This window comes from Apium graveolens, chromosome 1, assembly GCF_009905375.1.
Source record: "Apium graveolens cultivar Ventura chromosome 1, ASM990537v1, whole genome shotgun sequence".
Lineage (NCBI taxonomy): Eukaryota > Viridiplantae > Streptophyta > Magnoliopsida > Apiales > Apiaceae > Apium > Apium graveolens.
The window spans coordinates 206,278,293-206,297,907 of record NC_133647.1 but is presented as its reverse complement, the minus strand read 5'-3'; the positions used below and the strand labels follow the sequence as shown (position 1 = coordinate 206,297,907).

At 33.0% G+C, this 19,615-nt stretch overlaps 1 protein-coding gene and 1 long non-coding RNA gene across 2 annotated transcripts; one reads left to right on the top strand and one right to left on the bottom strand.

Moving 5' to 3' along the window:
- Window positions 1-6,639: 6,639 nt before the first annotated feature.
- Window positions 6,640-7,989, bottom strand: LOC141718595 (uncharacterized). The gene has a single exon (XM_074520975.1). The coding sequence runs from the start codon at window positions 7,987-7,989 to the stop codon at window positions 6,640-6,642; it is 1,350 nt and encodes a 449-aa protein (XP_074377076.1).
- Window positions 7,990-17,060: 9,071 nt separating this feature from the next.
- On the top strand, window positions 17,061-17,737 carry LOC141724792 (uncharacterized). The gene is made up of 3 exons (XR_012576899.1): window positions 17,061-17,134; window positions 17,242-17,310; window positions 17,612-17,737. It is a non-coding gene; the product is annotated as an uncharacterized LOC141724792 (long non-coding RNA).
- The last annotated feature ends 1,878 nt before the right edge of the window (window positions 17,738-19,615 follow it).

The window sequence follows — 19,615 nt, the reverse complement described above, 5'->3', positions numbered from 1 at the left end:
ATCGTTGAATTTTAATTTTTTAAAATCAACCACTTTTCGTGGATTATATTATCTTACCATGTGTCTGTATATTATATTCAACCAAATCTTGTTGGTTTTAGTCCTCCCAAAAACAACCAAATATAATTGATAATTTTTAGGCCCCGTGTGTTAAATTCAACTAGATCATGTTGAAGTTGCTTAACCATATACTACATCATATAATTTTTTTGCAGTTGATGCCTATACAATTCTAATATATACATAAGACATGATTATTACCGCAACAAAAACCATCAAGAAATAGGTCCAAAATAAAATCCATACATATTACCAAATCATACATAATGTTGGATTAGCTCGATACCTTCCATGTCTAGATTAAAATAAGTACTAAAATTTTTTAAACACAAGAAAATGTTTTAAAAGGTTCTCAGACCAAAGATATCACAAACAATTATCTTCAGCCTAAACAGGGAAGCGGGTCTCCAACTCCTCTAAATGGATATCATTGTCATCTTCCTGCAGCTCCACATGATCTGATGCATTATTCTGGAAATAAGAATCAGACAATCTGTTTAGACTAGGTTGCCAACAATGCTTTTGCTCATATTCATAGTTAACTACTTATATGTATCTAAATAATACAGGTTAAATGAATTTAGCTTGTAGTTTAAAGCAGCAGTAGTCAAAAAATAATAAAAATGTACAATACAACAAAATTATTAAAACAACCACAAGAAAAAATGACATAAAGAATTGATATATGTATATCTCCTGCTAGACCTGCAAGAGCTAGAGCTCACTGAATAAAATTAAAAATCCAAGTGTCTCAGATTTTGCTCACTGGAGTGAAAATCTGTTCTAACACTGAGGCGAAAATATTGTTAACAACCTTCCTAAATAACTCCTCTATTTCTTTTTATTATATTTTCTATTTTTTACAACTACAGAAATTACACAAATATGTATTCAAAAACTTCCAAATTTAATAATACTAACTTTGTACACAATAATATGCAGACTTTATCACTTGAACACCAGAATTGCATTTTGTTAATACAACTTCTAAATAACTTGGTTCCGGTAAATTAGCAGTGAGACTCAACCAGGTTACAAAAATAATGCACAATTATTTAACTAGTAAAAATCATATAAAAGCGAGGGAGATATCAAAATCATATAAAACTATGAGCACTAATTCTTGGCTACAAAACATATAACAACATTATGGTTAACCTAATAGCAAAACTAGTTCTTGGCTATGAAATGACATTAAGGTTCTAGGCTAATTATATGTTCTTGGATAGAAGTAAATTATTATATTTATAATCTTGAAGGTACGAGGTAACATTGAGATCAATTTGATTAAAGGTTAGATTAATTTTAAAACAACGTACAACATTTTAACAAACTATCTCGCGTATCACCAAAAATCACTATTCAACTCTAAGACAAATCAGCAACTAAAAGCATAAATACGGCATACTCAAACACATACATGTTCATCGATCTCTCTACGAGTGCTCACAATTTCGATGTATCAGATAATAATCAAATGTTTAACGTAGTAGCAAAACTAGTTGTTAGGGGGGGCAGGTTATGTAAAGAGTTAATATTTAAGTAAAATGACATCAAGGTGTTAGGCTAATTACATATTCTCGCATGGAAGTACATTATCACCTTTTCAATCATGAAGGTACCAGTTAACATTGAGATCAATTTGGTTAAAGGTTAGACTATTTTAAAGTAACATGCGAACATTTTAACAAACTATTTCATGTATGAGCAAGAATCACACTTCAACTCTAAGACACAACAACAACTAAAAGAATAAATACGACAAACTCAAACTGAAAGCATATCCATGTTCATCTTTCTGCAAGTGCTTATAATTTAGCTAAATCAAATGTTTAATTAACCTTGTAGCAAAACTAGTTCTTGGCTACAATATCATATAAAAGCATTATGTTTGTATCATTACCTCTCGAATAGTCTTTTTATAACACTCAAATAGAGGAGATGCCATTTGTGCTGCTATACGGATATACTCTTCCCATAAAATTTTAGAAGCAGGATCATCTCTGTTTGGAAAAGCACGAGTAGCCAAGTTCTGCACCTCTTTGTCAAGTCTAGCACGTGTCACCTCTATCTCCTCTAGTGCCTCAACCATGTTGGTCACCTCTGTCATGACTTTCCCAATAATATTATATGCACTGCTTGGAATGCGTTCTGGAATGCAAGCTAGAGTAGACTTAGAATTTGTATATTTGACAACCCCGTCCATTCCAAGAAGCTGTGAAAGTGAATGACGTGGAAACATAACCACTTTTCCCTTTTTTGAAGGATTAACCTCCAATAATTGCTCGACTTCCCGTTTTCTTTGAGATTCCTGAGATGGTACATTGCCCTCCTGAGAACTTCCCTCTTGCATATCACGCTCCATAACAACCTATAATACATAAACCATTAATACAATTGGAGGACCAGAAGCCATCACGTACATGAGCATATATTGTATCACAACACATACTAACAGCCTAGAGTAAGCAATATTTTTTAGAATAAGCAGGACTAAATGTTAATTAAAAATCTGAAGTCCGAAACAGTAGGAAAAATTAGGTGTAGTAGAACTCACATAGGTAGGAAAATTTTTAAATCTGGATTGCACAGATTTATGTGAAAATTAAATAAAATTATATTATGATGTACTAATAGAGAACAGAGGAATAATTTGAAGCATAATTTTGAAAGAAACAAGTGCAGGAAAAACATACTTTAAGTTTTTTCCCTATTTCTTCTGCTTTTCCTTTTTTCTTATAGGAAGCATCAAACTTTTCCAAGACAGTGAGAGGTCTTTCCAATTTTTCCTCTAGTTCCTGAAAAAATTTGAACAAACACATTACAAAAAAGCGTAATAAGTTGACCTAATTATATAACATTATACCTCATAACGATGATCAAATGGCTTTGCTCCAGTGCAGTGCTTAATCTCTAATTGCTTAACATTTTTCTTGCCATTTTCTGACATCTTAGAAAATCCCTCTGTCTCCCAGTAATCAACCAGACCATTCCATGCACGTTCAGATAAGAAATAGGGGATGCAATTACGTAGGTTTGCACTTGTGTCTCCCCTTTTATGCGCCTCCGCCACCATTTTCAAACCGTAAGCCTTCCAAGCATTCATATAACATTTTACATTATTTTTTAAATGCAGCCTGACCACTGCATCCCCTTCCAACTCTTTAATTTCATCGCCTCTGTATTCAGGTGGATACTCATAATATTCCTTTCAAACAAAAATATTAAAAAAGAAAGTCCATGTGTTATTTTACCAGTTTTAAGCAAAGAGTAAACAGATGGGAACAAAAAAAATTTTAACTACCAAAAAGATATCTTAATAATATAAACCTTACAATATCATTTGAATTTTGATCACTGTCGCTTAATGAATATGATTTATTAAACAAAACTCTACTCACATAACAGAGACACACACCTTGTAAGTAGTAAACAAATCATTTTAAAATATAGAGATTCATCCAGGTTCATAAACAAAATTCTTAGGATATAATGCTATCTACTACATAAATATATTTGAAGGCTAAGCATTATTAAATCTACAAATGAAAAATAACAAGTGCTGAAAATGTGTATATATTTTCATACCTTAAACTCCTTTATGCACTCATTTAGAAAAATCTCTCGAGCGCGTCCCTTTTGTTTTGCAGTATCAAAATCCCAACGCGTTCTTACAATTGCCCTAAGTGTCTTCTTGTAACGAGACTGCTTGATGCTGTTAAAATAAAGACAATTCTATAAATATTAGAGTAATAATTTTTTGCAAAATTTAACAGGACATAATATATATTTATAGATATATATATTACTTTTTTTTGTTTATGATGAATACTACTCCAAGTTTGGGTTCTCCAGGTTTGGGCTTCTTTTTGTAATCACCATTAGACACCCTGCGTGCAGCTCTTTCAAATGCAGTAGCATTACCCATAATTAGGTCATCTCCCTCACTGTCATCATTTTCTTCTTCACTATCCTCCTCATGCTCATCTTCATTACCTCCAGCAACTCCTCTAGTGCCTCCCTGACCCCGGCCTTGGCCTCGACCCCGACCCCGACCTCCACCCCGACCCCCTACATAGTTGCTTTGTCTTCTATCTTCCCCTCTTTCAGTGACCCTACTCATAGCACTCCCAATAGCACTAGCCCTAACTGTCATAAAGATGAGAAAATAATCAGGATGAGAAAAGATTTAGCAACTTAAACATTTTATAGTTATAAAAAATAAAAAAAAACTATACCCCTGACTAAACACACGAACACAAACATACACCCCTGACCAAAAACACATAAGCCCTAATTAAACTAATAAGAAACACCCATAAAATCGGCTATCATCCGTAATTAGAGAATAAAACAACAACAGCTAAAAGCCCTAATTCAAAATTAGCTAAAATAAATTAAAACCCCATTATTACACCAATTGATTCGCACAAATCCAAAAAAATTGTGACCAAAACGAAGTTGAAAATCGAAATCAAAAAACCATTCAAAATCGTGATTAAAACGAAGTTGAAATCATACCTGTTGAGACGGACATCATATTTGGAAGAAGTTTGTAATAAGCTTGTGGAAGATTTGAGAGAGATTTGTAAAAAGTTCTTGAGAGCGGCGTTGTGAGAGGAAAGGGGAATAAGATACAAGCCTAATATATATGACCTAGGGGTACAGGACATTAGTTGTTTAGATCAATAAATTAAAACAACCAAAATTGGTTATTTTAAATATGCTACATAAACCTGGAATAGCTACGGGAAGTTGTATCCTGCTAATTTAAAAAAACATAAATTAGTTTAATAATACATGTAATATATAAATCTAATCATTATAATATATAAATTTAAACATTAAGCAAAATAATTGCAATAATCTCCGTCTTAGTACAAATTTGATATTACTTAAAAAGAAATTAGACTAAGGCATATCATCATCGCTCTCACTTTCTTCATCATCAACATTCACGTATTCGTCCTTATTATTATCTTGTTCTTCATTGTAGTCATCCATGGAGTAATCATTCTCAACAAACCTCAAAGTCAATAAGAAAATTCTTAGGATCATGAATAACCACCGGTTCGACGTGAGATGATGAAGCATTTGAAACATCATTTTGTAAAGCATCGTCATTTGAGAGCGAGCTCTTCTTTGATGCCACTTTTTCATTGATAAAACGACTTTTCGTTGTTAAAACCGTGTACCATGGTGATTTTGCACTTGAAATACTTTGAGCATAATAAACTTGATGAGCTTGACTCGCCAAAATGAACACATCTTCGGCATTTAACGTTGATCTAATGTCCACCGTAGTCATCCTATTTCTATCCACTTTGACATGTGTTGTATGATCAAACCAATGACATTTGAATAATACAACTTTATGTCCATTATGGTAGTGAAGCTCAAGAATTTCTTCAAGTCGACCATAATTGTTTTGAAAACTCTCCTTATAAGAAGTTCCTACATATAAATGAATACATTATTAAGTACAAATAATACATCAATATAATGAGTAAGATAATAAAATGATAATGTATATTAAATAAAATTCAAGAATATATTATATTTCTTACCAATAACAAGCACACCGGAATTTGGTGAAGTGCGTTCATTAGACTTTGCACATCCAAATTTATAACCATTGCAATGGCAACCATTATAAATATCAACGTCACGCATTGGACCCCTTATCAAATCCTTAAATTTTTGTTTGAGTTTTGGATAATCCGCTACCTAGTTATATAATGAATGAACCATATATGTAAGTGCGCTACACTATTTAAAGACAATAAAATTTTTTTGTATAAATGTATTTAGACACATACCCTTTTTTCAAACCAATTTGTGAATCGATCTTTTTGAAATCTTTCATTTGCTACATCATCAAATTCGGGGTATTGTTTGTGCACCAACTTGTGAAATTCACTATAAAATAACAATAACTAATAAGATAAAATAAAATGAAAAGAACAAAATAATATGAGTTAAAAAATATTACCTCAAGTACTTTGCAACCTCCGGTGTATTAATAAGAACATAGTATTTGATAAGTCTATCTTCATCCACACTCAAGATTCTATGTCCTTTTCTTATAATGGGTTTCGTGGGATGTGTGTAAACACTTAACAAGTTGGGATCAATGCACTTTTTAGGTGCCTCAAAACGACGGAGCTGATTATGCACTGCTTCAATTTCAGATTCAAAATATAGTGAGCAAAAGTGCACACACTCCTCTTCGATGTAGCGTTCAGCCATTGAACCCTCCGGATATGCTTTGTTCCTTACTTTCATCTTCAATCCATGCAAGAATCTTTCAAAAGGATACATCCATCTATATGTAACAGGACCACCCAACTTACACTCAGTAGCTAAATGTAGCGGCAAATGCTCCATCGGGTCAAAGAAACCAGGAATATAAATGGTTTCGAACTTAGACATGATCCTCACTACATCTTTCTCCATTTTTAACAAATCAGAGTATCTCAAGGTAGATGAGCACAGATCTTGAAAGAAGTTAGACAACTCAATAATGGCATCACCAACTTGTCTTGGTAGCAAGTCACGACAAACAATGGGCAACAATTTTTACATAAAAATATGACAGTCATGTGATTTCATCCTCTGAATAGTATGTTTTTCAAGATTCACACACCTAGATATATTTGAAACATACCCATCCGGAAGTTTAAGTATTAGAATCCAGCCTAACAACTTATCAACTTGTTCCCTCACGAGTGCATATGGAGCAGGTGGCATTGTCTTCCCATCCGGAGTCCACAACTCACGCCTAATACCAAGTTCCTCACAATCATGCCTTGCTTTTAAGTTATCTTTTGTCTTGTTCTTATCATTCAGCATTGTGTAGAATATGTTTTCGAACACATTCTTTTCGGTGTGCATGACATCAATATTGTGTCGAAGATTAAGTGTCTCCCAATACGGGAGCTCAAAAAATGGAGAATAATGAGTCCAATTATGAGCCACACCATAATCCCTGGGTCTTCTTTTGGTTAACTTTCCCGGAGGAGGAAACTGTATAAGATCACATGTAGTCTTTGCCCTTGTTCCCGAATGTCGAGCTGTAACAGATCGTACCTCTCGTTTTCCAAACTTTGTGCTATTCCTCAAAGGATCACCCGGTTCCAAAAAATATTGAGCAGTTCCAAAGAAAGAAGTTTTACCACCATTCTTGAGTTGAAAGCCTTTAACGTCTCCACTACATACATGACATGATAATTTACCCTTTGTTGACCATCCACTTAACATTGCAAGTGCTGGAAAGTCGCTAATCGTCCACATTAGTGCTGCCCTCATCTGAAAATTTTTGCGTGATGACCTATCATATGTCTCCACCCCTGTATGCCATAACATCTTCAGTTCATCAATTAACGGACGGAGATAAACATGTAGGTCTTTTGTAGGATCAGTGGGACCGGGAATAATGAGAGGCATGAACATGTATGGAGCTTTCATGCACATAGATGGTGGAAGGTTATAAACAACCATAACCACAGGCCATACAGTGTAATCCCTTGCTAGTGGATCACGAAATGGGTCAAATCCATCACTAGAAAGGCCAAGTCTGATATTCCGTGCCTCTTTTGCAAACCTCGGAAATCTAGCATCAAAGGCTTTCCATTCATCTCCATCTGCTGCATGAGATAATTGACCTTCAACTACAACTCTGTCATGGTGCCACGTCATACACTTAGCAGTTTGCTCAGACATGTATAAACGTTGTAGTCTCGGTACTAGTGGAAAGTATCGCAAGATCTTTCTTGGAATCGACTTCTTCTCACTATCTTTTCGATCCTTAAATCGATTTGTATGACATATGTCACAACATGTCTTCTTACTGTTTTCCTTGTAAAATAACATGCAATCATTCTCACAAGCATCAATCTTTTCGTATCCCATATTCAATCCACTTATCATCTTTTTCACATCATATTAGGTCTCGGGTAGATTGTGGTTCTCGGGAAAAACTGATCCAATAAGTTGAAGTAACTCATCAAACCCTTATTACTACAACCATGTTTGTTCTTAAAATACAACAACTTGTTCACGAATGATAAAGTGCTAGAACTAGAGCAATTTGGATAAAGTGGTTCAGAAGCACCATCCAACATATCATAAAAGTTTTTTGCTGTTGCATTGGGTTCCTCCTCACCATTCCCAAAATTTTCATGTGCATCTGCAAAGTCTCTAAGCATGTCATGCGCATCATACATATCATCATCTCTACAAGTCTCGCCTTCAACACCGGAGCTATCCTTCTCACCATGAAAAATCCATCTAGTGTATGACTCCATAATGCCGTGTCGATACAAATCATAAGTTACATTATCAGGTAACTTATACCATATATTTCCACACTCTTTACATGGACATCTTATCCTCCCCTTTGAATCAACATCCCCTTTTAAAGCAACTCTAATAAAATTTTGTACACCAAGTTTGTATTCCTCCGTTATATTATTTCTTGCATCGAACCTCTCATTCATCCATCTTCGATCGGATGACATCTAAAAATATTGCATGTAATTTAATTTAGTAATTGTAGTAAAACCAAGAAGCTAATTATTATATATATAAATTATTATTTATTTATATAAATAATAACTTATATATTTCTCAATAATTAATATAATTGATAGTATCAATTTATAGCTCATTATTTCTCAATTATTTTAACATATTTAATAACAAGTAATAATAACAATAATTTTTTCAATCTAAGTATGATAGTCAACATCAATTTATACAAAAAAGCATGTAATATTGGCATAACTAACAAAATTGATACAATTATCACAACAAGATCTAAAATAATTATGAAACAAAACTTACTTGACATGAAAATTGGCAAAATTGAAGTTTGAGGGAGGCAAAGATATGAGAGAAAATTGTAAAGAGGCAAAAGGAAAATGGAGACAACGAAAAAGAAAGGATACTACAGTAGGGTTTACAAATTTATGAAATAAATTCAACCAAAAATGGTTGAAAATAAGGGTTAGGTGGCTTGTAAATAAATGTGTCACTGATTCATTGAGCAGCTAATTACTATACCTTTTTCTATTATTAGTTAGAATAAACTTTAAAGTATATTTCTTGGTTTCTTGATGACTTTAAAAATAAATAGAATAATTTTTTATATTTAAATAGTAACACGGACCTTAAAAAAATTTATTTTTTTATAAAATCAAGTCTTTGTTACTATTTAGGGGACACATGCATAATTAACTCCATACTAATTTTTTATGAATTTATAAAAATTATTAAATACTTGCTATTTTTTTATTAAAGGAGTTGACTGAGTAGTTGAATACAAATTCATAATTATAAAGGTTACTAGTTTTATTGTTAGTATTGGCTCATATAATTTTAAACTGTACATTTAGATGTCTTTTTTATCATACATTACTTTTAGAAATCAATATATAGTTATTTGTCATTTCTTATAAAATCAGCATTTTTATTAAAAACAACCGCATTCTGTTGTTTTTATAACCCAAAAATAAAGTACAGATAAGACTCTCGCAAATATAAATTCAACCTGATTTAGTATTGGTTGAATTTACAAATTGGTGGGAAATTTCCCGCTTAAATGAAAAGAGTCTTATACAAATTCAACCAGAAACGGTTGAATTTATTTCAGTTAAATTTAATCGGCTGAAACTATTTTTTGGAGGGAAGTTTTCCGCTTAAACGAAAAGAGCTTTATACAAATTCAACTAGAAACTGTTGAATTTATTTCGGTTGAATTTAAACGGTTGATTTTATCTTTTCGGTGGGAAGTTTCCCGCTTTCTGAAATAATTGCTTGTCCAAAATCAACCGGATACAGTTGAATTTGATATCGGTTGATTTTATTCGGTTGAATTTAGTGTCGGTTGAATTTGTCCGGTTGAAATTAAGTTTGGGTCAAAGCTCATATCATCTTGACTGCGTATTCAACTGGATCCGGTTGAATTTACGGCCGGTTGAATTTAATCGGTTGAATTTAGCCGGTTTTTCTAGTAGTGATTAGTGTCAAACGTCTCTGTCATCTAGTGTCCAAAATATCTATTAATTGAATAGATTTGTAGTTTTACCTTCCACCTGGAGAAAAAGATTAAACATAAGTGCTTTCGATAACAAAATATAGATGTTCGTATTTGCTCACAAACCAAAACTGCAAACATCGAATGTTTGCTTTATGCTCGGCTGCCAAACCCATCAGCCCTCTTACAGGAGCCTATCTTATCCGTCTACTGCATTGCTCAATGAGCATCTGCAGAAGTAGGACAAATTTGCATAATTTGAGACACTCTGAGTTGCTTTAAGTAAGCATAAAACTTTAACAAAATGTCATGACCTGCAAGAAATTAAACATGTGTATTTTCAACATAACAAGCGACAGGATACAAGGTTGAAAAGGTTGTACTTGATCTTTTCACGGGAATCTCCTCCTTTACGTCCTACGTCAGATCGGTTTTCTAATTGCAAACTGCTATTTTATTATTATTTCTTCAGTTAACTTGCAGTGAAAAACTAAATATGAAATAACAAAGATACTGTGCTTTTGTCAGACAGCAAAGGATAAATTATTACACACCAATTTCACTTAAAACGGAGGAAGAACAAACTAGGAGTGAACAACCCTATAAGATATGTTTGATTTATCACAGTTTAGGAGGAGCTGCTATATTAGTGTATGTTGTTACCCACAGGATTGAGGAGAAGCCTCACAGGCTGTCCAGATTGATCTTATATACTAAGGGTACAGTCTTTAGTCCGTCATGTTCGATCATTGTATAGAGGTTTAGATATGCTTTGTATGAGCTATTTTGTACACTTCACAGTGTGATATATGTATTATGTTCGCTCATTTGTGATATCTGTATTCTCGTCTCTCACTTCACAGAGAGAACTTGCGATCATTGTCATTAGGCAGTGTTTATTGACACATGATAGTATTCAAACGATATAACAAAAAGACAACAATGGTATCTGCTGTCATCATATGGGAACCTACTTCTCTCGAAAGAAATCTCAGCTGAAGTGCTGAAGACAAAACTACAGGTTGCATGCACAAAACATGCACGTCACATTATGGTTAGTTAACCACAAGCTAGTACTGGTGGTATAAGAAGTAGAGATTGAGGTGTTTGGGTAATGGGCACTCAACAGAAATGGAACCTTATGTCTTATTAACATTCTCTTTATTTTTCTTGATCTCTGTACAATTTCTTGGTTTATATGCTAGAACAAAGCTTTCACCTGGGCCAATCGGCCTCCCGTTCTTGGGTAACTTTTATGTTATTGGTCCTCTACATTCAATCTACAACACAAAACTTGCAGCATCCATAAAGTCTCTACATGCTCATTCCACAAATAGTCTTTAGAAATGAGACATGAGCTGCTTAACTTGGCTCGATGCACAACTACCGAGAAGTGTAATATATGTTAGCTTCGGGAGTCAGGTGGCCATCACAATAAACCAAAAGACGGAGTTGTGGATCAACAACTGATTAGTAGGGAAAAATTTTAGTAAAAGCCGATTTTCCATACCTTTTAACCTTTATAGTATTAGGTATTGTTCCTTTTAGCCTTTTTTACAATAAATACTATTTTACCCTCTGATTTAGTCTGATATGTCGTTTTAATCACGAAAATGGCTAAAGGGAACGATATGTAATATTCTAGGGGTCAAAGGGTACGACTTTATACTTTTGGGGCTTGCAGGTATATTGGCCCATACTTAATGGCCAAAAGGTCATTAAGCCATTTAAGAAAGAAACCTGACCTTGAGAAATGCACGTAGAATAAAGAATGCTAGCATTAATATGGTGAATCATTACATCGAACAACTTACATAAAAATTCGATTATGGAACCCACAATTCTTCCAAGAAATTGCCATATTTTAGTCTAGATGGAAGTAAAATATTTCATGGAAGTGCAGGTTGCTGTATTAGATATATAATTTATTAGTCCAATTTTTTGTAGAAGGGAAGAACTATGCACCTCAAATTAATTAAATGCTAAAAACTCTTGCACTAGATGTAAAGAACTTTGAAAATTTAGTAATTCATCCAAAGAAGGTTCAACAAATGATAGACTTGATATGATCATCCTCAGCGTGTACTCCTTTACATTTTTCAATAACCTCAAAATAACGAGGTTGCCACATGATTTGTAGATAGTTTGTTGATATTCCCATTCTTCGATTACGACCAATATTATCCTTAATATTTTTAACTTTCCCAACTTGATCATGCATATATTATTTTCAACACACTCAATTTCGATTAAAATTATTATCCACTTGGTATTTTTACAATCTCCAATTGTATAAGACAATACTGAAGTTGTCATGTAATGATTTCAAGAATGCTCCATTTTTGTCCATGTTCAACTTTCTTTTTCCAATTCAGCTTTCTAATTTTTTTAAACACTTCTAGTTTGTCATATCAAGCCACATTAACTTGATCCAAAACCACATTGGGTTGGGCAAGAATGATTCTCCATATTTTACGAATTGATTTAAAATAAATTACGAGTTATTATCTAGTAATTTTTACAAACTTAAAGGGACTGGGTTGTTATTTATAAAAGTTCATGTGTATTAAAATTTATGAAAAAAATATGACTATTTTAAAAAAATTTGAAATTCCAAATGATCGATTTGCTATTAATTCAATAAAATGCTAAGGTCGTTATTTAAAATTTTGTTACTACATATAAAGATAATTATAAGGGATCAATATTTTTGTTGACACACCCGCATGTGATGTTACCAAATAAATTAAAATTCGAGATATATTTTAAAAACATTGTTATTGAAACTTGAAATGTTACAATCACAAATTATAAAAAATCAAAAACTAAATAAACTATTTGAGCTTTCAACTCGGATCCAATATTTTATTTAATATTTACATATTTATAGAAAGAAAAAATAGAATGTGAAAGAAGAATAGTAACTAATAGTGTGTCTATGTGGCAACCTATCAAATTAAGCTGAAATTAGGTGTGAGAGGGTGCAGACTAGTTCGGGTGGGGTGATTTAGGGGACCATTAGATTAGATTGGTTTAATTTTAATTTATATTTTATCATTCAGTATATATATAATGTACCTTAGCCCTCTTTTCCTTAATCTTTCATTCCGCTTATATGTGTGTATATATATATATATATATCAATTTCCTATATATATATATAACTCTATCTCTCTCTCTACATTAAATACACATCTTACAAATCTCTCAATCACTTTTTATTCACAAATAGTCACTTGATTACATTTCTCTCTATCCCTACTGCAATTAAAAAATGGCTCCTAGCAGACATGTTCATGGATCAAGCAGCAGATCTCATAATAAAAGAAGTCAATACTTCAAGCATGGAGATCTAGTTCTGGTGAAGACTGTCGGCTACCCCGCATGGCCAGCTGTGGTTTGTTCTTTTCATATACCATGTCTACTAATTTTCATCTTAGCTGTAGGAGCATGACCAAGTCTATTGTCCCAAAGCATAGATGTATCTTTACAAAATTGAGGCTTTATTGCTCTGCATGTTAAATTGTTGCATACTTTTACACCAACAGACTTTATATAATACAGTCCATTGCAAAAGTTTCACTTCCTGAACTGCGTTTGTGACATAATATTTGAAAATGCACTTATTAGGATTGAAGATGATATGACAATCATTATTTTTAGCAACCTTATATATAGATAGTAAGTTATGATTAAAATTTGGAACATACAAGGTTCCCAACTACTTCAATCCATTTTTAAGTTGAAAATCACCAATAAGATGACCAAATTATCTCTGGTAGTTAGTTTAATAATGTGCTGGTGCCATATTAATATTTGTCAACAAATTTAAAGAGGTTGATATGTAATTTATGGCTCCAGAATTCACTATCCGCTCATTTGAAGAACACTTGACACTATAGCACAATATCATAGCGGAAACCATGTCTGATAATGGAGCATCCATTTCCTCCATCCATCTGTGATATGTAGATTACCTGGAAACATCTTCGAGACCTTCTCAAACTTTTTTAAAGTCAACATAACACTACTATCACTACTACTGCAATCATCAATACTATGAGATTCAACATCATTCTGTGCATTATAACTCTATGCAACATTGTCCATTCGTCCACCTTTATTTTGATTCCATTTCTCTGAAATTCTTGAGTCACTTCCTTTATGACTCATTGATTTATTCCTTATATGATTATTATGCCACTCTGGATAATAAATTCAGTATTGAGGGAATTGTTGCTCGTGACACATTCAGCAGTGTAATGGAGATAATGTCAGAGTCAAAAGACTGTATACATCTGGCAACACATCCTGCATCTGATTGTGCTAATAATGGGATTGCCCATGAGGTTTGTGATATTATATTTTTGCACCGACATTTAAATATTTTGTTAAATATTTATTTCTTGATTGGCCATAAACAATGTTAAAGCTCATATGTTTTAAATATCCTATCATCTTTAAGAATAAACTGAATTTTGTGATTTAATAAAAGTGTTAATGTGGAAACTTAATATCAATATTTCGGTATATGTCTATATTAATTTGATTAAAAATATAGGGTTACTTCCTTTAATCACAAGTGCATGTAGTTAGATTAGTTTTTAATTTTATATAGTAGGTAAATTTGTAATTACCTACTTTGATGATAAATATCGTTGTGTACAGGTTACTAAACTTATAATATAGCAGAATATGCACGGTAGAGTAAAAATTTTCTTTCTTGTGGATTCCATTTTGAAGCATTCACATAGGCAGAAAGGTAAAACCCACAGATTTCTGGATTTAATTATTTGTTAGGAATAGTCTACGTCACGAATCAGGATTTATCAAGGCGTCAGGATTTGATAGAGAAATCAGGATATGATCAATTGTTAGGATATGATTATTCGTTGAAAGCTTCTTTATCATCCATTGACAATCTATTCAATCATCCGTTGATGTCTACATATGAATATCCGTCAAAGCTATAACATATCTCCGTTGATCAGGTTATTCGTTGAGAATGACTTGGATGACAAGTCCGAACTGCGAGATAAATTAAAAGGTGTTGATTTATAGAATTTTAGTTGATATATATAGAAAGTGGTAGAATTACACTATAACATATCTTCATAAAGATAAATATAAACTGTGATTTGATTCATCTGTTCTTACTTTACGTTCATAATACATCGATTTGTTTAGTAATTATATGCAACCCCCCTTAAACAATTACTTTACTTGGCAACAAGTGGTATCAGAGCGGTAAAATTAACTGTTAATTTGAAAAGGTCAAGATGTCTGGAAGTAAGTATGAAAGCATGAAAATTTCCATTCGGAAGAAAGCTGATTACTCTACATGGAGAGTAAAGATGTTGATGTTCCTAGAAGCTATTGATGCTACATATGTTGATATCATCAAAACATGACCTCCATACCCTGTGGAAACTGTGGCTATGACCGCAAATGTTCCTAAACACTATGCCAGAAAAGAAAGATCAAAGTGGTCAGATCACTAGCAGAAGGTACAAAACAGCCGTGGATTAGTGGGATTCTTTATCGGCCTCAAAAATTCTTTCATGAACATATTTCACTTCTATGCCTATCATAAATAGTCATTCCGGTTTCCTACTTGTGACTTAAACAGTTATCTCGGCTCCATGCATTTATTTATCAGGCTGAGAAAGATGCAGGTAATTTGAAGTTAGTAAATTTATATACAATTTGAAGACAATCCAGTACTCTCGATAGGACATGAAGAAAGTGTTGGGATTAATCAGTTTATCAGTTCTTAGGATATTATAATGTACAATATAAATTTTTGCTGAGTATTCTGCATGGGCGTCTTAGCTCAAGTCAAGCGTTGGAACGCAGGACCTGGAACTAGCCGGTACTGATCTAAACGGATACTTGTTATATATAGGCTCATGGAAATTTTAACATTATAGCTAATGTATGGTACATAGGTAGATCTGTTTAATTATGTAAAAGATGAAGGAGCTTGGATATATCATATACAGATGTGTAATATGTAGCTCGGCCTGGTGAACAAGCCTTGGCATACTTACACTACAAGAATAATGTCAATAGACATCACACATTAGACATCGGTTAACTTTGCCACTGATGTTAAAAAAAGTATTGACATCACCCCGTGTTTTTGTGATGTCTTTGTTCTTTGTAGACATCGGTTATAATTAAACCGATGTCTAAAATTCACCAAAAAAATTAAAATTCGCGCCCACCTTTTCTTTTCCCCGTTAGTGAAATTTTCATTCAGATTTTAGTTCTACATTCCCCCCAATCCCAAAATTCTCCCCCCTTCTACATTCCCCCCAATCCCAAAATTCTCACCCTCTCCCATCTCTCTCTCCCATCTCTCTCTCTCCCCTTCTCTCTCTCATGAATTTGAATAGATATATAGGTGGTAAAATGGCGCTGGTTTCATCGAATTCAAAAGATTCATCTTCACTTCCTTCTGGATCCAGAGAATCCAATTACTACCGCAAACAGAAATCTCTTGGTCTCTTATGCTCAAAGTAATCTCTCTCCCACCTCCCTTTGTATACACAACATCCTTAATTTAATTCTATATGCATCTGTTTTTTTTTAAATTTTAATATAGTTTCTTGATGATGCTATTGCCCGTCTAGGTATTCTTCCTGATACCCCATTTCTTTATTTTATTTCTCGATTTAATTTTTATTAAATTAATTTAGAATAATTTTTTTGATTTTTTACTTTAATTGGAGAGGTGTTGTGTGTTGAATTGTGTAATTCTTGTTTATATGTGAATTATAATGAATATCGTGTTGATTTTTTTTGTAATTGGTTTAAATTTAGGTGTTGAGAAGTGAAGGTCAATGGTATTATTAATGTTCTTGAAAGCATTGGTGTAAGATATATAGTTCCTCGCCTTTTCTTCCATTTATATTATTTGGTTTAGGGGAATTTTCTGATTTTGATATTGATATGCAGCTTCTTACCAAGAAGACCAAAAATCGTTATTCATGGAAAGGGTTTGGAATCATTTCAAAAACTCTACAGCTGCTTAAGGTGTTTACTTTATCCAACTTGTGCTTTTATAAAGAACTTGATTATTGTACTTGGTCGAATATCCTTTGATTGTATACTTATATGTAATAACGCGGTTTGTATTTTAGGCGGATGCAGTCTCCAACCCAACCAAAGAGCAACTGGTTGATGTAGTTCAGAGGCATTTCATGATGATGGTAATTTATGTATTTTCTGTAATAATCTTTTTAAATTGCGAACTTGTTAACTGTCATTATATAAATAATATAAATATTGTCCCAAAACTCTCCTCATGTTTAAGAATGTTGAGATTTAGACCAGTCATAAGATTGTTCCGGCAACTGATATATAGTGTATGCTTGATTTTTCTAACCAAATAATTACTTGTTAGTTACTGCTACTCTTAGTATATTAGTTTTGGCTTTCTGCCTTTTAAAGTTCTAGTAATATACTACGTATATGTATTGACTTGAAATAATTTATATGTTGTTGGTGAAGCAATTGGACGAGTTGCAAGTCATACCGGGGTTTGTGCACTCTGCTAAGCGATTGAAGATGGTGTGTAAATGACAACTAATATTGTCTCTTCCAGTAAAAAACTTGGGTTTGTTTACAAGGTTTGAATACATGAAGCTCCAAATATCTTGACGATAGTCCTAAAGAGATTTCAGGTAATTGTTGTCTAAGCAACAAGCGTTAAAATACTCATATACTGATCCTTAAATCCCTTGTTCTACACGTTGAGTTTGAGGTTTAGCCATAAAGATCCAGATTTTTGTCCACCAAAAAAGCAGTTTGGTAGGTTTAGCGTGTAATATAAGCAGCTTACTATTTAAGGTGTCCTTAGTGATACCCATTGGCAATTTTTTTTTGGGTAAGAGCAGTTCAACATTTTAGTTATTATCTTTATCCATTGTATAATCAACATGGTAGCCTAAATATATTGTGAAGCCATTAAGGCTAACATTCTATTTAAATTCCCTACTAACTAGTCTAGTTGCAGAGCTATTGCTTCATTCTATTTAAATTTGTTGAGTTTCTCTATTCCTTAATAGTCTATTCAGAATCATGATTTTGCTTTCTCAGGAAGGAAATTATGGAAAGATAAATAAGTGTATTACTTTCCCACAGATGATATTACATTACCTATAGATATGCTTAATGCATCTTTCTCCGGGCATTACATTACCTACTTAATGTAAGGTCAATTTTTTTTCCAATACTGTGAATCTTTGACGCAACAGTTCTCCAGTATCAGAATCAGAAACTTGTTCAGCAGTTAGACGTGCAGAAGCATGAGTTGCACAATCTTGAAGGCAGAATAAGAGAACTTAAGGACAAACAGTCCACATATGATGAGATATTAATCACAGTGAACCAACAATGGAATCAGGTTGCTTCATCTTTTGCACGTCTCATTATTCTGCTGTCACTATATATTTTATGTTATTATTATTTTAACTATTTTCCTTGCTCTTCTGATGTAGTTGGTTGATGATTTTATTTTTCTTGGCGCATGTATTGGGGCTGGAAAAAGTACAATACAGATGTTGGATCATGCATAACGTGTGAGAGGTTTTTAACGATATTAGTTTACTTTGCATAATACTGGTGATCCCATAAATGCATTGATTAATTGTATCTTATCTGTAATTTAGGTTCAGTTCCATCATGTCCTGCAGAGGAGATGTTTCTTTGTAGAATATTAGAATTGAGGTGTGTAAAGAGACAAAGCTGAAAGCATAAGGCAGGTTTTGCATGGGAAGCCATCCGGAGAAGGTCGGGAAACTTGCCTATTATTAAGTAATACTATATATATATCGCTTATTATTATTATTCGCTAGATTATGGAACTCCTCTTGTTGTTTTCCGGCTATCTGCTCTATTACAATCTTAGATATTGTTGTTCTTTATAACCATTTAACATTGAAAATGTGCTCTGTTACAATGTGGAGTATGCAGATACTGTTGTGCAGTTGTCTAAGATTGACAATATGATGAAAGAGGAGGCTAATAATCTGCGTGAGGTGATTGAAATTCTACATTTGAAGCATAAAGAATATGCTGAAGATATGCAAGGCAGTTGGTTCAGGATAGATGACACTGAGGTAATGAGTCTCTTCTGAATGGATCATATATTCACAGTATTGGAAAAAAATTGATCTTATCCCTTGTTTATCATTCATGACTAACTGTTGCAATATTTTTTGATAAAAGTCGGTTATTTTCTATCTTTATACATATAAAGAACATTAATAGATTTTAAAAACATGTAATTTTTAGATTTTTTATTCACAAGTAGGTGGTTGTATCTTCTTCGTGAGTGTAAATTGGGTATAACAATGATAGCATGTCAATAGACAAGTTTATAGGAATGTTTATTAGTTGATACGAAAAGAGTGAATATTGTGAGGATTCAAATCATGTTCCATTTTTTGAACTTGTAAGTTTGTGATTTTTTTCTTAATGTAGTGTACTATACATGATTATAAAAGATCATAA

What these genes read in the sequence shown, in the direction of transcription:
- LOC141718595 (XM_074520975.1), bottom strand. Translation starts at nt 7,989, where the DNA reads ATGATAAGTGGATTGAATATGGGATACGAAAAGATTGATGCTTGTGAG.